Source organism: Schistocerca americana, chromosome 5, assembly GCF_021461395.2.
Source record: "Schistocerca americana isolate TAMUIC-IGC-003095 chromosome 5, iqSchAmer2.1, whole genome shotgun sequence".
Taxonomy (NCBI): Eukaryota; Metazoa; Arthropoda; class Insecta; order Orthoptera; family Acrididae; genus Schistocerca; species Schistocerca americana.
Window position 1 is genome coordinate 673053056 of NC_060123.1, and position 21256 is coordinate 673074311.

The window sequence follows — 21256 nt, forward strand, 5'->3', positions numbered from 1 at the left end:
TAAGTCAAGCTATACAGTAAGAAAAGCAAAGGCATCGGAGAGACTTAATCCGTATCCTGATTTAATAACAAACTGTCAATATATTTCCATAATGAAATAGTTTGGAAGGTAGGAGATGAGCTGCTGGAATAAGTAAAGTTGTGAGAATGGGTTAAGAATCAAGCTTGGGTGGATCAGTTTGTAGAGCACTTGCCTACGAAAGGCAGAGGTCTTATGTAAGAATTCCGGTCCAGCTTACATTTTTGATCTGCCAGAATGTTTCATATCACTATATGGCTTAATGCTATTCATGCTTATGCCATCGAAATTTATTTCGGTGAATTAATTAGAGCTTCACGCATGGAGCTTGGGGACCTTCATGTACACTGATGGTTCTAAGGATGACCTTGGAAAAAAAAAATAAAAGTGCCCTTTTTGTCGGCAAAGACGTTTTTATAAGCCGGCCAAAGTGGTCGTGCGGTTAAAGGCGCTGCAGTCTGGAACCGCAAGACCGCTAGGGTCGCAGGTTCGAATCCTGCCTCGGGCATGGATGTTTGTGATGTCCTTAGGTTAGTTAGGTTTAACTAGTTCTAAGTTCTAGGGGACTAATGACCTCAGCAGTTGAGTCCCATAGTGCTCAGAGCCATTTGAACCATTTGAACGTTTTTATATATTGTCTTTTTACTAATGCTTGATTTTCATTGCAGAGCTTTTTGCCCTTTATTAGGATGCCTTGTACATCTGCCGATCAGGAATCTCTTGTCGTATGCTCAGATTCCCAAGGTGCTCTGTAGAGCCTTTACATGTCGTACACATGCCGCCCTTTAGTATAGTCTGTCTGTAAGCTCAAGAGCGAGTAGCGCTTTTGGTGGGGGAAGTGGCCTTTCCCAGAAGAATGCTGCCACCGGCCTACAGGGGCACCCAAAATCTGTTTGCCTGTTATCTGTCTAGCAGTGTACATCAGCATGCAGTGATATACGTCGTTTCTGTTCGTGGGATCTTAGTTGCCAGTGTCAGTCAGTTAACTTTGTATACTTACTGATGTACTGGATAATCGCCTAGCATTGCAAGAAAATGTGCAGAATATGAAGAAGAGGAGGTATTTGGGGAGTAACAAGTGTTTGATCGTCTCTAATGTTATTACGGTCTGGATTAAAGAGGCGACCCAAAATTAACTGTGGGCTAATATTACCAATCCCAATCAAAGGGCTGCAATTTATGCAAATGTCCGCCTCACCTAATAGGACTCATAAGTAAGGAATGGAAAAAAAAGCCGCATGGTTTACTGGAATCGCCACAAAGGAAAACTAATAATTTTGGGAGGAAACCCATCGTTATAGACAGTTTCAAAATCACGTATAACCTTTGATGCTTGTGGAACACTAAATCTCTATCTCGGTCACTATTCACATGATTCTAAGACATATTGCTTAAAACATGTCCGCAATGCTATTCTAAACACTGCTGAAATTTCCGTCGAAACATGTACACCGATTCTGGACTTCTAAGCAAAAAGCTTGACATATGAAGTGCGTTCACATATTAATTTTTATTTTTTGGTAATAACTTTATTTGTTAATCTACAGCAATGTTATCCTCTTCAAAATATTCCCCATTACATACTATACACTTATGCCAGTGCTTTTTCTTGTTCCCAAAACACTTTAGGAACTGTTTCTTCGGGATTGTTTATGGGTCTCTTAACTGTGCATTTTTAATCTCATCCATGCTTGTAAAACCGCTGTCCTTTAAGGCCTGCTTTGAAATGTTTATACCACTTGTCTGCCCTTGGTTTACTCATAACAGGCTCACCAAAAGCAATATTTACCATTTCTAAAAATTTCATACATTTTATTCCATTCTTATAACAAAATTTAATATGGGTTTTCTAATTTATTTTTATACAAACAAATAATTGCTGATGCTAGCAAAACACATGTAACCTTTCTGACAGCTGACAACAGAGTAAATACCCAATATGCATAACATTGAACACATACTTTTGAGGCTTATTTATGTAGACAGTGACAAAAAAGTAGTGCAGATCGGACTAATACAACACACAAAACTATAAATTTCTGCTTACTATTTAAACACACTTTGTGTTGCAAGAATTGTTAAGTTTCAATGCAGTACTTCAAATAAAACTTATACCTTTTTGGAGAAACACATAATAAGAGCAGGCCTTAAATTCTAGAGACTGATTGCATTATATGGGGTTCGTTTTACAAATAACAATAGAGGAACATACATTCACATGAACAGGCATTTGGTTTTATGTTTGTAGTATAATCCTGACTTCCATTCTTATCTTATATTATTTACTCTATAATGTTGTGTTTAGGAAGATGCTATAGTTTTTTGTATTCCCTATGGTCTTCATACATTTGTCTAAAAAAAAAAAAAACCCAACCGAGACGTATCTGTACATGGCTTCACCACAGATTTGAAGTGCGCGCCGCGGCAGGGTCGGTACTACGTTGTGAAACAGCCTGTAGAAGTACCATGTGATGTAGCTGGGTTGGCAGAGTGGGGACTCGCTCGCTCTCTCTTCAGTTTACCGGCAGACTATACAAGGAATCCAGGAATGCGTTCACTCGTTCACTGATGTCAACACCAACGTGTCATTCTTCCTAGACATGTCCAGGAATGGGTCAAGTAATGCTGCCACCAAGGCTATAACTCTTTTACCCAGGTCTTTTAACAGTTCTGTACCATAGAATGGTGAGGGTGTAGCTGTATGTAGGAGCACCCTATCTTTCTGGCACAAGCATTGGTCATCTGCCTGTAGAAACAAGCTCAGGGAGAATAAACCCCTCCCTTTGACTTGTGATTCTTCCTCTCATGCATCTTGCCATGAGAAGATAATCTTAGTGGACTTTGTATAGGGCACTGCTTTCCAACCGTCATCTGTGTAGTGATGACCCTGCACCATTTTGCTGTAACTAATGAACCGCATTTGTCTTCTAAGCAATCCGAGGTTTTAGCAGACACAACACTGACTGTAAAATGCTTTCTATACTTTACTTGTAGTAGCAGAATGGTGAAGATTGAAGTTTTGATCCACAGGCACTGGTTGTTCTAGGAAGTCTTACCTAATGGGCTCTTAACAAATTGTTCATTTTATCTTTTCACTATATTTTTCTAAATTTTTGACTAATGTTCTAGAGCTGCTGTCAGTATTAATTCTGGTTTTATTCAACTACTAATGCCTTTTAGGCTCATATGTGTCAACTAACTTCAAGAATCACAAAACAGTTTATTTTATTTAGGCCATGATTTGGGTACTTGTGACCTTTGCACTCTGAAGCCCCAATAAATTCTCACACTCTACAGTAATGTATATTTTTTTAACCTTACATTTTTCTATATGATATTTTCATATGAGTCTATTCATCGTGTTGTCATGAAACACGGTGTGGTTTGATGTTTGTGTGCTGTCAGCAATCACAGCAGGAGGAAGATTGGTGTTTGCATTCTGTGGCAACAAGGAGCATTAAAGATGGAAGAGTTCAAGCTCAAATGGGAGGAGTGGTTTTTAAGTGTTGCAGCATTTACCCTTGTATTTAGGTAAAACAAGGGAAACCTAAATTAAGATGGCAGGACTGTGATGTTTAACCCCCCTCCTCCTGAATGTCAACCCAATTTGGTCATGACTGTCACCTTGGGTCAGTCTGGCACCCACAGCAAGCTGCCAACTCTAAACTTTGAGTAACCCTTAAAGATTCTATAAATATGTGTGCAACACGTAAACACTGAAGATTATTGCTGCCGACTGCAATATTGAATTAAAATATGGAGAGAGGAAAAAAAAAATGAGAAGACAAAGGCTCTGGCATAAATGCGATGATCAACAAATATTTTGTGCATTTAGAAAAATAACAGTAACAATATAAGAAAAAAAGACGTGGAATTGCCTATGCTTTGTGCAGTTCGAGTGGGATTCAACACAGCGCTGTCATGGTCCTGAGTCTAAAAGAATGTTCGCTTTCTTTAACGGGAAGCTTGTTTACACCCAGCTGTCGAAGCAGTCAATTTCAGTTAAAAAAATATTTTCTTTTGTTTTGAGAAAGTCCCCCTCCCCTCCTCCTCCTAAATTGAGAACCTTAGTGTTGGGTGTTTCTTAGACAATAGCCATCACCAACTACCTGTGTTTGTATGGCTACCCAGGTCTTCTGATGTGCTGTCTAATTTATTTGTATTTGCGTGCTTTAAGATGTGACTTTCATATTGATGCAATGCATAGAATTAAGGTAATCCTGGCCAATGATAGCTACAATAAATACTGGCCATAGCAGGTCACTTAAATTCAACATCTGCAGTGGATGAGGAAAGCCTGAAGGGTATTTAGTGCATTTTGCATAGTATTTATTGCACGTACAACCAGTAAAACCATGCATTGAACTATTGTGAGTAGCTCTGTACAAGCTATACAGCTATCAGTCATTTTAGAAACCTCACCAAGCTAGCTGAGTCGTCAGCACAACATAATGTCTATCCTAAGGGTCCGGGTTCGATTCCCGGTTTGGTCAGAGATTTTCTCCAGTCAGGGACTGGGTGTTGTGTTGTCCTATTCATCATCATTTCATCCCCATCAACACGCAAGTCGCCGAAGTGGCGTCAAATTGAAAGACTTGCACCCTGCGAAAGGTCTACCCGACAGGAGGTCCTAGGCACATGACATTTGCATATGATTATTATTATTATTATTATTATTTTTAAGCTGAAAATAACTGCTACTTTCACTAAGTTATGCATCACCATGAAGTGTAAGTTGCTGTATCTTGTACTTACACCTCAATCATGAAATAACAAACACGTAGTTTTGAGTCATATGTATTGAAAGGTATGGTTTCCCATGTGGCCATTAATATTTAATTTTTTGCGGTTTCCCTAAATTATGGTGCAACTGTGGTTCCTTTGAAATAGCCAGTGTCAATTTCCAATTATTAAGCAGTTTGCACTCATGCTCAGCATTTGCCTCTTTGTTGGTGTTAAATAATATTGTGACTACTTGTTTCTTTGTACAATAAAATAAGATGGTAATATAAGGAGACATTTAGATGCCATAAGCAAAAACTTAATTAAGCAGGCTATACCATTCTGAATATTATTATTTTGTGATTTTTCAGGTGAAATTAATATGTGGCACAGAAAATTCCATCAGGTCTGTCAGTGAACCTAACAGATGTGAATACGTATTTGAATTTGTAACACCATCGATTTGCCAGCTCAGTGAACATCATGCACACGCACATGAGGAATTATAACAAAGGGCCAGACTACATTTGTGTCTGCGTGTGTATGTCATTCATGTTTGTGTAAGGGTTAGTGAGTGGTTCAGGGAATTAGCACAAATGAAATACATGTTTGTAAGTAAACATAAGTTCAAGTATGGGGGCGAAAACACTATTGATCTCTTCATGTGATTTAGCAAATTATTTGTTGATTTATGTGTATAATTTGCCATATTTCAGATGTTTTGTCTATGCCACTGGTTGTGCATTTGCTGCTGTCAAGCCATTCTTCAACAGTATATTTTTACTATTCGATAAGTGGTTTATGCTGTCCTTTTGTTATTTGTCATAAATACCTGACATGATTAATTACCGGCTTCTGAGTAAACTCATTTTTTTTTACAGGAAAAATTCCTACATAAACTCTTGTTACACTCAAGTAGACTGGCAAGTAGAGTGTAAAACGTACAGTAATAAGCAGTTGATTTTTACCAGTTTTAATGAAAAGTTGTGCATGTCATTCTTTAATTTTGTTTCATGATTTATAAAAAAATCAAATGTGGCTTACGGCACACTGGGATTTGATTATCCTATTTTCAGCAGAATAATATGTGGAAAATTACAGTATGCAATGTGTAAATAATTATTGTTAAATTAACTTTCATTTGATAGTACTAAGCAAATTTTTCTTTGCATCAAACTTGTTTAGCTGTTGAGTTGAAGTCATACTGTTCTTGTTATCTGAAATGAATGTAACGAACATTGGTATTGGATAACATTCCATTGTTGAATGAGTAAATTAAGTATCAGTAAAATAAAAACTTTATTTCATTTTGAGGTACTTCTGCAGAAATTTTATCAACAACACTTTATAATGTACATACACTTTCATACTCATTTCAAAAACCATCAAAAGATATTCCATAAAATTTACGATACACGTAAGGCATACATGAAGAGATTTATGATAAAGATATGTGAAAAATATTGCAAATTATTTAAATATTTAAACAGACCATGGCTTACAAGATGCCACACTTTTTGCTCAAATGACACAGGCAATTTCAAGTGGGTAACTTACCCCTAAAAATAGAGAACTTTAAAGACACTGAATTGTGTCTAAATACTGAATTTGAGCATTAGCCTAAATGTTTAATATAAATTCAGTGACAAGACTGCTTATAAGGAATCTTACTACTTTGGTGTCTGAGACAGAAAATTTAAATACAGCAGCTTTTTTTATATTCAGTGATGAAATGCTTTAGTCTTAGATCTGATCAAGTTAGAGAGACATTACTATAATAAACCTGTATGAAATAAATGCTTCAAGGAATACTGTTTTGTCAGCACTCGGGACTGTACATGTGAATTAAGTTCCTGAAGCACAATCATGCGAGTTAAGTTCTTTGATATATGAAAAACCTCTTCTAATTTTTTCATTTTAATAGATAAAATTTATTTAAAAAATAACAAACTTACTTTCAACATTATTACAAATACTGAGTGAAAACACTCAATGTGCCACTGTTCAACGAAGTATTTCACGTACATATAGCCTCCAAACTTGCAACACTAAATAAAAATAAAATCTTTTGTGCGATACTTGCAAGGAAGAATACTGTTTGTTTTCCACTGGCACTCTTTGTTGTTACATATGTACCAAAATGGAATGTGGAATTGAACTGCAGGTATCGTCCACTCCGACCACTCTTTCCATGCACCTTATAATTCAAATTGAATTGCTGTCAACTTCTTGTACTATGGTGCTATTTGTGAACCACTCATTCAACACTGATTGAGAAATCTATTCTCACATTTTGTATGGTACATTATAGTAAACAACATTGTCTCCTCCTGTAACTTATTCGCACTCTTTTTCTTTTGTCTTTCCCTCTATGCTCTTTCTGCAACAAGAAGAGAAACACTATGAAAATCTTTGTGCATACACAATTTTAAATTATATTTACAACTTAAACCCATTTTGATTGTAGTGGTGTGTGAATCTTGTAACAAATTAACAATATCAGCATCTATTTTTGTAAAGAGTGTTTTTCAGTCCTGGATTGCTGTACGTTTCCTATATTCCACAGAGTGAGTATTCAGCTTTTGCATGTGGATATATGGAGCTGTCAGTCAAACATTAGAACTTGATGATGAATATTATATGAAAATCATGATATTTACATTATGACAGCTTAAAACTTTAAGCTGGTGCAGGGCTCAAACCTAGATCTGTGTGTCATAGGAAATATTCTACAAATTGTAACGCATTTCACACAACAAGCACAAATTTGGTCTTGAGTCCCAGGTCTTCACACAGTGTTAACCTGCCAGGAAATGTGATTACAGTAAAGTGAAGGTTCGTGTACCGAATCGTCTTGGAGCTGCAGTTTTTCCCAGGATGATAAATACAACAGGGTACATAGCAGAATGACTGCACAGTTAGAAAAGTAGGTTAGAGATATTGATGAACCGAAGCCATGCAACAGTCTGTGTGTGGGCTCTGAATTCTGAACTGGTATAACATTCCCCACTGGATGCAAGGATTCAGGTTAGTGCCTTGGTCCTGACAGTGTCAAGTTGCCAGAAAGTTTAATTATGGCTTACACATCAACATAGGGTAAAAGTAACAGCTGAAGTTAAATATAATTTACTATTTCTTCCATTTCCATGTGACTTCAAATATGTATAGTTATGAAAGATAAACGTACTTGTTTATTAAAGATAGTAAACTCTTTATGTTGGGTTAAATTTGTGTATTACTGATTCTACATACACTTTTTTTAAATTTTTACTGGGATTTCTTTCTCCCAACACTCTTTACCACGGTTATATGTGACTCTTCCTTAAAGAATCAAAAGAAAATGTGGGTACAGTTGCAGTTCATAATGACGTATATCTTGGGATAAACAAATTTGGTGAATTATTTTTTCCACACATCCTTCCTGGAAAACAAAGTAGTGGGCAGTCAAACCATGCACAGTCATAGTTGTCAATAAAGAAGAATCCACATGGAATTATCTATGGAATGTCTGAGTAAGATAAAGACGAGTTCTGGTAGACATGAGAGCTCTCCTCCTCAGTTTTTGAACAGTGAGAGATTCCTTGATTGTAATACATTATACAGCATTTGAAACAGGATTAATGAACTAGAAATTTGAAAATTACCTTTAAACACACAATGATCTGAACATAAATTCTTTGCTTCAATATCGTGATTTAAGGTCAGAAATAGAAATGCAACCACTGTTTGCAGAGAAAAATAAGGGCTTAATGTCTCACTGATGACGGATTCATTAGAGATGGAGCACAAGCTTGCTTTGTGAAAGGAATTAGACTGTGCTCATTCAAAGAAACCACCATGGCATTTAGGGAAGTAATGGAAAACCTAGATCAGGATGGTTGAACAAGAACTGGAACTGCAGTCCTCCCAAGTAAGAGTCCTGTATCTTACCACTGTGCTACCTCATTTAGTAACTGTTAGGAAGCAGATCTGACTAATATTGAAGTCATGCTGAGTACTAATATGCCTATGCAATTGTTTTGGTGGTTCATCTTTCTCAATTTGTAACTAAAATGAGTACAGTCAGTGTCCTAAAATTTACATCCAGGTAAGAAAGATAAAGAGAACGGTCCATCTTAGAAGGCTGCACTGGATTCTAACAATATTTAAACAGACTGCTAAACGAATAAGACTGAAGTAGTATTTACTGAAACAATTGTAAGAGCTTCTTGTCCCTCTGTAACCATGTTACATTCCGTACTGAACATTGGACTATTCTGCATGAAGAAATAGTGATGAGGACAAGTGAAGTAGTCGTATGCAACAAATTGACAGCAATGCAGGCAGTTTTAAGGAGAGAATGGCAAGATTGGAAGCAATACAGCACTACGTGCATGGGATTAGTATATGAGAAACTGAGTATTCCCATGCACAGACTTGCTTACTTTCTTTCTTTGGGCCTTTGTCCCACTTCAAAGCGGGGTCAGCTGTGTTATGGATTCGGCAGTGTTAGTTGTAGAGGGTGGCCAGATGCCCTTCCTGCCGCCGCCCCGGGACGTAAGTAGTGTAAGTAGCTGTCGGTGTATAGTGTAAGCCATGAAATAGTGCAAACATTTTCAAATTTCTGTGAGCTGTGTAACTGAGGCAGAACATGGGGACCAGCCTGGTATTCACATAGCAGGATGTGGAAAACCACATCTAGGCTGGACGACATACCGGCCCCATCGTTAATCTGCCAGGTGGATTCGATCCAGGGCTGGCACGCCTACCCAACATGAAGCAACACATTAGCGCTCTCGGCTACTCTGGCGGGTCTCCCATGCACAGACTGTATGGGCATAAATACATAAATTTGAAAACAAACCTCACTGGAAAAAGGAGGTATTTGTTTATTTATTTATCGTATGGATTTTTGACACACAAAGATACATAGTGTAGATCACAATTTTACAGTATAAAATTTTATAAACAAACATCTAGAACATTTATGTAATCCATCCACTTTGGAATTGCCTACAGAAAGTCTTCTGGTCTACCATGATGATCATGAGCGGCTGTCATCTGTGATGGGTGTAAAGCAGAAGACTACACATGCATCCTCGGTAACACTAGATGAACTGGCAAATATTGGTGGTCAGAAAATCTTGTGCTTGTGATCTCCTGACCATAAAACACACACACAAACTTGTACATAACTGTCTATGAAAAGTTGTAGCCTAAGTCTGTCTAATAAACATTCAGAGTATTGTGCACAAAATCTGAAGTAAGTCAACAAAGAATTGATATTTTTGAAACTATGACTTGCCTTCAAACAGAAGTGTGTGTGTGTGTGTGTGTGTGTGTGTGTGTGTGTGTGTGTGTGTGTGTGTAAAAGTGTGTAGCTACATAAATTACTGCAAATGAAACTAGAAGCAATCATTTTTACACTCTTTCTTGCCACAAGTATTTATCTGTGATTGAATCCTTAACAGGAGTTGACAGATACAAAAGACCCCCACCATAATATTTTTGAACTATACCACCATATATGAAATCATACAGGGAAGCAGTATACTTCATTGTTTGGATTTTAGGAGCAAAATTACAACCATATTCTGTGCACCTTCTTATTCTTTGACACACTCAAACAATTTTTCGGGTTCATGGAGCTGTATTCCTTCAATGCAACTAATTGAAGGCCATACACATTATATTGGTGAAGCATCTTCACAAATAAAAGAAGTGAAATGCGTATGGTAATAAACAAACTGCCTTCAACTACTTGCACAGACAGAACGTACCTCCATGAATTTTTAAACAGTAATGAATGATGGACAACAGAAAAAAAATGAGTATTTTTTTTCAGTGTTTTCATACACTGGTGTCCAAAATTAAAGCAACAAACAGAAATCCTGCAAGGTTGCTTTTATTTTACCACAAAACAGTATAATCAGGTGATAGTAAAGTAGAAACAATGCAAAATATTCAAAACTTAAACAAATGCAGCATGCATAATGTTAGACAAAAATGTTCTTCATTTTTTTCCAGTTTGATGGTTTTGTACACACATTCCGACAACTCGTTAATGTGTTCAGTATCGAGTGTGCCCCCCTCTGGCAGTAATACAAGCCTGACCACAATAGGGCGTGCTGTGTATGATGTCATCAGTCGCATGTCAAGGCAGTAACACCAATTCTTCCTGCAGAGCTGCTCGTGGATGCTGACTTGATGGAAGCCATCTCTCCAGTGCATCCCAAGCATGCTCTACAGGATTCAAATCAGGAGAGCGAGCGTGCAGTATCTTTCATTTCCAAGCAAACATCAACCACCCATGCTCTGATCGAGCATTATCATCCATCAATGTGAAGTCTAGGTCCACAGCATCGCGCAAAAACCGTGAATGAGGTCCCAAGATCTAGTCACAATACCTGCAGCAGTTAAACCTTGCCGATTCACCCGTACAATTTCATGAATAGGGGTTCAAGTGGTAAACATAATCCCTGCCCACACCATTTGATGCAAATCATTTGATAATCACTCTTCAGACTAAATTGGGACTCATCTGTTAAAACAATACTAGCCCACTGTTTGACCATACAAGTGGCATGTTGATAACTCCACTATAGACGTTCCCTTCAGTTAAGATGTGTCGGAAGTACACAGACAGCAGATATCTGCCGAAGCCTTCTGCACTCCACTTGCCTCTATACAACACATCCATCGAATGCTGCGAACTCGCGTACCAGTCATCATGCAGTACTAAGGCGATACTGTCGTGCCCTTATAGCCAAATGATGGCCCTCCCCTGGACTTTCGTACACAGTTTCGGTCTCTATAAACTGTCGCCACATCCAAGAAACAACAGAATGAATCACACTAAGTTACTGGACCACATCAGTTTGCCACTGTCAAGCTTCCATTCTTTCTGTGGCCCTCCACCGCAGAAAGCCTGACAGGCATCTTCTCTGGGCAATACTACAGTCTGTGATGGTGTACACAGCAATCGTGGGTGTGGGACTACCCACTTCATTTTACAGGTACCCTGACATCATAGTTGGCAGGTTGCCCATTGACCGGAATGTCATCTTCCATGCAGAACAAGATCGTACACACAACTGGTTGACAATCTATATGATTATATTGTGAATTAGACATGGGATGGGGAAATGACAGTTTGTTGCTTTAATTTTGGACACCAGTGTAGATGTATTTGTACAATGTGGTACGACACACCATTCCGGAATGTAAAATCATTTAGGACAGTTTCCAGAATATAGTCCAAAGATCCTATTGTTATTAAGCATGCTTGGAAACAAATGGCCAGTGAAATTTGAACAGTATTACATACTCTAAACAAACGTTTTGGTACTGCAAAGAATAGCATGCCTGTGTCGGCTGCTACAACTTCAGATTCATGCTGATCTGCAGCAGACTGCTTTTGATTGGTTGGAATAAGGAGAACTGACAACATCGTCTTGGCATGCTAGAAACGTACAGCACTGCTTCCAAAATGCTTACAGAATAATGTGGGGGCTCTGCTTCGAAAACGTCGCTCGGTGCGCTCACCTATCGATCCGATTGGCTGAAAGATACAGAATAGGGTCCCTGGGCTAATGACTGTATCAGTTGGATCCTAGATGACTGGAAACCATGGCCTGGTAAGATGAGTCCCGGGCTACAATTGTTCACGATTGATTTGAAGAACACTCGAGACAATTAGAGCAAACGGTTTGGCCACCCAGATCGCCCAATATGAATCCCACTGAACATAATGAAGAGGTCAGTATGTTGCACAAAATCTTGCACCATCAACACTTTCACAATTATGAATGGCTCAATATTTCTGCAGGGGACTTCCGACGACTTGCTGAGTTCATGCCGTGGTGTCGAGTTACTGCACTATGCTGGGCAAAAGGAGGTATCCCAGTGTGCATCTAAAATGGGTGTACTCTGTGTCCGACTATTATTAGAGTACTGAGTAAAAATTTGAAGTAAATGAGTCAAGTGCTTCTTGAGGTCTCTGGTAACAATGTTTAACTACAACTTGTCTTTACATAGTAGTATAGATTAGAAGTTACATTACATTTTTAGGGTGATAAATTATCAAAGAAAAATTTGAAACGTAAATGTTGTTCACAACATACATTAAGAGCATTGAATTGCTGATGCATGGTCAAATGTACTTTAATTGGATCTTCTCTTGAAAATTCTTACTGTTACAGGAGCACTTTGTAGTCTTTTAATTAGATTACTGACTTGACAATAGAAATACACATCACACTGTTGAGCAAGAGTTGTAGATTTGAGGGGAATGATCTTCATACCACATGTTACCATTACTTCACCTTCCTCATTGGTGAATGTCTCATCATACATACAATCAGATATCTGCTTGGCACTCCACGAATACACCAACTGAATTGTTGTTTGCAACATATGGTTTTAATGATGTTTCCTAGAATTTTGCACAAAGCTATTGTGTTAATTTCCCTGAAATGGAGCAAGAAGTGACAGCATTCTTATATTATTCTTGTGATTTCTTGACTGTACCCTTCTACTCTACAGTAAATCTTTAGACACGGTTTTCTTTTTTTTTCCTCCAGCCCACTCAGGTGAGATACTCTAGGAACTTGGAAGGGTCATCTACCTCCTCTTACTCACACAGTTTGGGACCTGTCCCGCCCTCCCCCCTGGTTAGGATGCACTTATTGCCGGTAACTTTTTCACTATTGTGTCACCTGTATCATTGTGTTATGATCAGAATTCCTCAGTCACCATAATAGCTTGAAGCCATCAGATTGAAATATTGGAAGAACTAATGATGTTCTAGTTGCATGCTTGAAATAATACTCTTGTGCATTAAAAGTTTGTTTTCGTTATGTATTGCTGCTTTAGTGTTTTTTACAGGATGAAGCAGCCAATGTGTTCTGAGAATTGTTTCTTAAAATTTCAACCTGTTTACATTATTTTATTCACAATGGCTTGACAAAACCACCTCTTTGTTTTTCTTTTCAGGATATATATGTAACTGACAAATAAAACTGCAACCATTCAGACTTTTTGAATGAATGATTTACTTCACCATGATTAGTTTGGGCCTACGCCTAGCATCAGATGGCAGTGAGAAATTCTCCTAAAAATATCACACTTTTTTTCCTGTAATATAACAGCAAATTCTACCAAATTCTGTACATTTTATTTATTTTACGCTCTCACGGTGTGTAATACGTAACTGGTTTCTAGCACCTATGCTATTAAGTGATGCTGATTTCTGGAAATCTGCAAACAACAGTGGAAGATGAAGCATAACACACAACGAAAGTCACATGTTTAAAACATTCATTTTTGTGAACACAAGTATGAAAGGTAACTTAAGCACAAAGCTTGAAGGTAAAGCCAAGAGATGAAAAGTGCTCAGTTTTCCTCAAGAAAGTAACTGGAAATTGGAAAAGGTAGCTTTGCAGTCAAACTGGACAAGAAAAAAATTGCAATTTAATTTCTGTTATTTGCTAGACATCCATCATGAAGTTAATAGATTATATTTGGGAGACTATGAAAATTTGACATGGTTGCAAGAGAGGACCATTGTGACAGGTAAAAGTAACCAGACAACATTTTAAAAAATTAATAATGCGAGATGTGTCCAATCGTTATCATTTCTGGCTTCTACACTGATGTTATCCATCAACTGCACACAATACAGAAAAGTACCTGATTTATACTTTAGGCAATCTGTTAAGAGTGAAATGCACAAGACTTTCTGATAAGTCATTCCAAAGATGTTCTCTATGGATAAATTAATATTCATATAAGGTGTCAGTGAAAAGGAGAATTTGTAAGTGCAATGAACAGGTGCATAGTAAGTCTTGCTGGCTTAAACACTGGGAATATCCAGGCAAGACACCTGCTGCATCTTGTCCAGTTTTTAACATGTTAGTGGCGAGTTGGGTATCGCACGTAACAGTGCAGAATTACATAAGAACTCCAATTATGCAGACTGCAATTATACAGATCGCTTTGAGGAAAATGAAATTTGTAGTGTATGGCTAAAATGGTTGGTGGTGTTCAATAGTTATTATAGTATACTGTAAATTGCTTTATCACTCTAATATCAATCCACAGTGAATATAATAAAACATGAAATCTTCCCATAAACAATTAACACAATATCCACATTGCTGAGTTTCTGGTCCCTGCCATTCAGTGCAGTCTACATCAAACTGTGTCATGACCTTAAGGTTAACATTGCTTCTGTGCTTGTGTTTTAATTTACTATGTGGCATATGTATTCCAAAAGGTAATGTGAATTATTTTTTGCAGACAAAATAAAAATCCTTGAACTACTGGACAAAGGTATGAGTGGTAAACAGTTAGCCGAGAGAACAACAATTATTTCAGGCATTAAGAAAGTCCTTTGTTTTGAACTTTGTCTGTCCTTAAAAATGAAGATGCGAGTTCATCAAGAAAAGCAATGAAAGCAGCAGAAAACAAAGAGCTTAAAGAGGTAGTATTCTAGCTGTTTTTGCAGCAGTGAGCATTAGGGAACCCTCTTTCAGGATCAACTGTTTGTGAAAAATCAAAACTTTTTGCCGAGAAAAATTTACAGTTTGTCTTCATTTAAAGCCAGTAATGGCTTGCTACAGAATTTCAAGGCAAGGCATGTTATTTGCAAATTTGACTTAAGTGGTTTAAAATAAGCAGCAGATCCAAAAGCAGCAGAAAATTTTGTTGAAAATTGAAGCATAATCCTATGACACTGAATTTTTATACAGCACAGATGGGACAGGCTTTATTTGGAAGGTTTGGCCTGAACCAACTAAAGCTTCTGAAGGGGGAACAAGTGCTCCTGGCCATAAGGTTAGCAAAGATGTTACCACGGTGAACTGTGGAAATTCTATGAGAAAACGATTGCTACTTAGTTTTACAAGTGGTACAATTGAATTTTCACACCTAAAAGTAAAAAAATACCAAAAGATTATAGGGAAAGAAGGCATTAAGGTAAATTTAATCCTGGGCAATGCACCCACCCACCAAAAGCCTTCTTGACAGAGAAGTTGGATGTTTCAAAACACTTCCTGCTGCCAAATGTAACTGGTTTGCTGCAGAAAATGGACCAATCTGTTATTGAAATTATGTAACAACATTACAGAAGACAGGTATTGAGGAAGCTTTTGATAAAAATGGAAATGAAGAAGGCATTGCGGCTAATCAGCAAATATTGAATTTAAAAGGCTGCTCCTACATGGTGGGGGAAGAATGGAATTTGGTGAAGACAACCACATCAGAAAGAGCTTGATATAAATTGAAAGGGTTTCCAACCAAAGATGAGGTACAGAAAGACAAAGATGGAAACAACAAGTGTGAAAAGGGGGAGAAAGAAATACAGCATAGGATGAAATATCACTTGAGACATAAGAGAGATCATTTTGAAAATTCCTTGACATTCTGACTGCAGAGCAGAAGAAATTCAAGTGGCTTGCTTGTGATTCTCCAGACCCTGGATTCCAAATTCTCAGCGACAATGAAATCATTCAAGGGTAACCAGACACAGGATCGTCAGCTGGTGAGGCATTTGCATATCTTGACACTGTGCTAACACGCATGGTGCAGCAGCCTTAGTGTTACCATACATACTGCTGCTGCTCACCATCAAGCAGATGTGAGATTTGGCTACATGAAAACGATTGAAGACAGCAAAACAACTGAATCTGAACGATTTGTTCAAGAACTGAAACTGTATGTAAGTGCAGTATTGTACAAAATCTAAACAACATTGCTTTGAAAACATTAAAATTAATATTATCTTAGTATGTATCCACAAATTTAGCTTTAAAAAAGAAAGAAATGACCTGCTTTAACGATTTATCAAACTATCTGGATATTTCATTACCCAGATCAGTTCTGGTCTGAGTCACTGGATAATTGGAGTTCTACTCTATGCTCACCACTTTTTTCAGCGATGTGAATATTTTGGGCAGTAGCTGCTGAGGTTCTCTCTGTAGTCTTGACACAGTCGTAAAAACTTTCCTTTTTTATTTTTTAGGAAACTGTGTAGTTTTCTGTTTCATTCTAGATAGTGATTCATAAATATTACCAAAGTCCACGAGATATACTTCTGGTCATTCAAATTGCTACACCAGGAAGTACAGCAAATATATACAGTACAGTATGAATAAACTCAGTTTATCTGATAAGTGATTTGGGGGTAAGGTGCAAAATTTACTACACAGATCTGCACCCTCTAATGACAAAATTGCTCTAACCCAGCTGGACATTGAGTTTTAACCGATCTTAGGATGGCAGTTACGGGTACATACAGTATATGCTTTCATGGTCTGTATTTGTGTCCTGATGTCCAGAAAACAAAATTCACCACAAGAAGTTATGGGTACATTATTCCATGCTGATTCAAGTCTGCCTGAGTTGTGGCATGCCAGTCTCTTTCAGCAACCGATGATGATGCAGGTTTTTTATGAGTAAATGATATGGGGAATGTGATACCCCATGTAGCAGTGGAACAAGGTAGGTCTGGATGGCAAGGAAACATGAGGTCTTGTGTTATTTTGTTGGCAAAAGAACATAACAGCGACTTAAGATATAGCACAGGCATTGGCCATATCAAAAATTTGATGCTTGTTGTCCAAATCACCACCTGGTAATGGGCAAGTATGACAATGACAAATGCAGTTGACAATGTTTGTTCTAATTGGAGCCTCCACACATCCATATGTCCATCATGATGCTGTGTGTTGCACAATGATACGTCTGAAAAGATAACATGGTAGGTGCCACTGCAGGATCCAGTGTTTTGTGCACCACAGTCAGTGCACCTCTCTGCTGCTGCATCTAGGGAAGCCACAACAACTGTCACTTCGTTGATAGTCCATAGTGCTCCAGACATAACTGCACTATCTGTATGGACACTTGTCTTGCTGCTAACAAGCCCATTTCATGACTCAAGATATGTGTTCTGGCTGTACAATCTTGTACGTCCAAGTGAGCCACATATCTGTCCTCTTAGACACTAGTTACATAGGGGCAGAGAGATGCTTCATGGCGCTGGATATGGTGCTCCTGAACTCGTAAATTCCATGTTCAAATTAGTCTTGAGATTTTGACTAACACAAGCAACAATATTGTGAAATTATAAACCACTGTCTTGATAGGCCACCATCCAGTTGCAGCTGAATCCCACCAAAGGCTGGTCGACATTTCTCTTATACAGGGTGTTACAAAAAGGTACGGCCAAACTTTCAGGAAACATTCCTCACACACACAGAAAGAAAATATGTTATGTGGACGTGTGTCCGGAAACGCTTACTTTCCATGTTATAGCTCATTTTATTACTTCTCTTCAAATCACATTAATCATGGAATGGAAACACACAGCAACAGAACGTACCAGCGTGACTTCAAACACTTTGTTACAGGAAATGTTCAAAATGTCCTCCGTTAGCGAGGATACATGCATCCACCCTCCGTCGCATGGAATCCCTGATGCGCTGATGCAGCCCTGAAGAATGGCGTACTGTATCACAGCCGTCCACAATACGAGCACTAAGAGTCTCTACATTTGGTACCGGGGTTGCGTAGACAAGAGCTTTCAAATGCCCCCATAAATGAAAGTCAAGAGGGTTGAGGTCAGGAGAGTGTGGATGCCTCTACCAATCCATCGGTCACTGAATCTGTTGTTGAGAAGCGTACGAACACTTCGACTGAAATGTGCAGGAGCTCCATCGTGCATGAACCACACTTGTGTCGTACTTGTAAAGGCACATGTTCTAGCAGCACAGGTAGAGTATCCCGTATGAAATCATAACAACGTGCTCCATTGAGCGTAGGTGGAAGAACATGGGGCCCAATCAAGACATCACCAACAATGCCTGCCCAAACGTTCACAGAAAATCTGTGTTGATGATGTGATTGCACAATTGCGAGCGGATTCTCGTCAGCCCACACATGTCAATTGTGAAAATTTACAATTTGACCACGTTGGAATGAAGCCTCATCCGTAAAGAGAACATTTGCACTGAAATGAGGATTGATACATTGTTGGATGAACCATTCGCAGAAGTGTACCCGTGGAAGCCAATCAGCTGCTGATAGTGCCTGCATGGTACGGAAACAACTGGGTTTCCCATAGCACACTCCATACAGTGACGTGGTCAACATTACCTTGTACAGCAGCAACTTCTTTGATGCTGACATTAGGGTTATCGTCAACTGCACGAAGAATTGCCTCGTCCATTGCAGATGTCCTCGTCATTCTAGGTCTTCCCCAGTCGCGAGTCATAGGCTGCAATGTTCCGTGCTTCCTAAGACGCTGATCAATTGCTTCGAATGTCTTCCTGTCGGGACACCTTCGTTCTGGAAATCTGTCTCGATACAAACGTACTGCGCCCGCCAAGGCTATTGCCCCGTGCTAATCCATACATCAAATGGGCATCTGCCAACTCCGAATTTGTAAACATTGCACTGACTGCAAAACCATGTTTGTGATGAACACTAACCTGTTGATGCTACGTACTGATGTGCTTGATGCTAGTACTGTAGAGCAATGAGTCGCATGTCAACACAAGCACCGAAGTCAACATTACCTTCCTTCAATTGGGCCAACTGGCGGTGAATCGAGGAAGTACAGTACATACTGACGAAACTAAAATGAGCTCTAACATGGAAATTAAGCGTTTCCGTACACATGTCCACATAACATCGTTTCTTTATTTGTGTGTGAGGAATGTTTCCTGAAAGTTTGGCCGTACCTTTTTGTAACACCCTGTATACACATTGCAGATGATATTAGTCCTACCTATTTTGTGTAGTTGCATTGAAATGCTAATCAGTTGCACATTGAAACATGTAGTACATTTCATGCCAATCTGATGTCTGCTCTATGCCCCCTTCGAAGTACTGCAATTATAATGGCCAGGAACATACTACTATACAGAGCCAAAAGTCAGAGATTCAACCGCTATCGCACCACAATATCTACCCTAATCACACAAATGCCACTGCAAACATGTATGTATGTTGGTGACCACTTGTCGTCTTGATAGCTCTGTTTCTCTATTTTGTCCACAGCATGAGGGTTACAAGCTGTTTTGACAATAGTATTCACAAAGTCTACATTATTCTATAATATAGGAACAGCCCTAGGTCTTTAATCAGACTGTAGAAGCAGCATGTTTGTCACACACATTACAGACATATGTCCTATTTTTATATGCCTCATTTTAGGGTTTGTGAGTGACGGTAAAATACAGAACTTCACTCACATTACTTAGGATGTTTATTTACACTACCTGTTCAACTTATTCAGAATCTCTCCAAATCTCTCTCTCCCGCCTCCCACTCGTCGATTGACATGACCGATAGTTGATTTGAATTTTACTTACCAGTGTGTTATGTACTCGGGAATTTCATTGCCTTTCCAGATAGAATGCATTGGACATGTGTGAACTATTTCAAATTCTCTTTTCGAAGTTTGCATAGACGTATACATCATCTAAACTACACACTACTAGCCTAAAATCATTTCTTATTTCTTGTCTGGTATTTCACTGAGCCACTCACACAAATATAAGGAAAGATCCCGAAGTGATACTCACATCCTTCCGGATTTCTCTGACAAGAGTATAAAAGGCGTCGTCAACACCAAGTCGCGTTTTGGCTGAGGTTTCAACAAATGGTATCATATACTGCCGGGCAACCTCCTGTGCTTGGCTTATATCAACAGCCCGAGTTGGGAGATCACATTTATTTCCAACTACTGTAAAGCATAATACAAAAGAAAATTTCTAATAGTTATCAGAATTTGAATAATTTTGTAACTACAATGTGTGTATATATATATATATATATATATATATATATCATCGTTCACAGCATTACTTACAAACCATTGGTACCTCCTCAGCATCTTTCACCCTCTTTATCTGTTCCCTGTACATACTGATATCTTCGAAAGACTTGGCATTATTTACAGCAAATACCAGTAAGAAGCCTTCTCCTGTTCTCATGTACTGATCTCGCATTGCACTGAAAATGGAATTTTTAACATAATGCGTCATTTAGAACTATGCTGCAACAATGAAAATAATACAAAAATGCTGCTCAATTTCAACAACCTCTTACTAACCTGTATTCTTCTTGACCAGCTGTGTCCAAAATATCCAAGAGACATGTTTCACCATCAATTACAACTTGTTTTCTGTACGAATCCTCTGTAAAGCAGAACAGTTAACTTAAAAGTTACTGTAAATAGGGTCAGTGACTTTGTAAATAATTTGTATGTAGTAATATAGAATAAACTAACCATGAAAGTGTCATCAAATATATATTATGTTACTTAGTTTATTATTTGGCCGAATGTTACATCAATGAAGATCAAATTTCGGTTATTCAAATTATAGAGAGGTATATTTAGTGACTATCAGAACAGAGAATAGTATTCTAGTTACATATTTGTGACTCACTAAACTGTAAAGGTAACAGGAAATTGCACAAGTTATTCTGTCAGTTTCTGAAAATCACAATCCATTATCATGCTTCCTGGGTT

At 38.3% G+C, this 21256-nt stretch overlaps 2 protein-coding genes across 4 annotated transcripts in view; one reads left to right on the top strand and one right to left on the bottom strand.

Moving 5' to 3' along the window:
- LOC124616119 (glucosidase 2 subunit beta) overlaps positions 1–6057 on the top strand; it is a 191908-nt gene extending 185851 nt beyond the window's left edge. Inside the window, exon 11 of the mRNA XM_047144383.1 lies at positions 5112–6057. Coding sequence (XP_047000339.1) covers positions 5112–5249 — 138 coding nt within the window. The 3' untranslated portion in view covers positions 5250–6057. The remainder of the gene's footprint in view (positions 1–5111) is intronic.
- The window catches only part of LOC124616120 (GTPase HRas), a 72724-nt gene continuing 57488 nt past the window's right edge, over positions 6021–21256 (bottom strand). For all 3 annotated transcript variants that reach the window (XM_047144386.1, XM_047144385.1, XM_047144384.1), the window contains 4 exons: positions 20837–20921; positions 20594–20736; positions 20307–20467; positions 6021–7120 (listed from right to left, as the gene is read on the bottom strand). In XM_047144386.1, the coding sequence (XP_047000342.1) occupies positions 7046–7120; positions 20307–20467; positions 20594–20736; positions 20837–20921 (464 nt within the window). In that variant the 3' untranslated portion in view covers positions 6021–7045. The remainder of the gene's footprint in view (positions 7121–20306; positions 20468–20593; positions 20737–20836; positions 20922–21256) is intronic.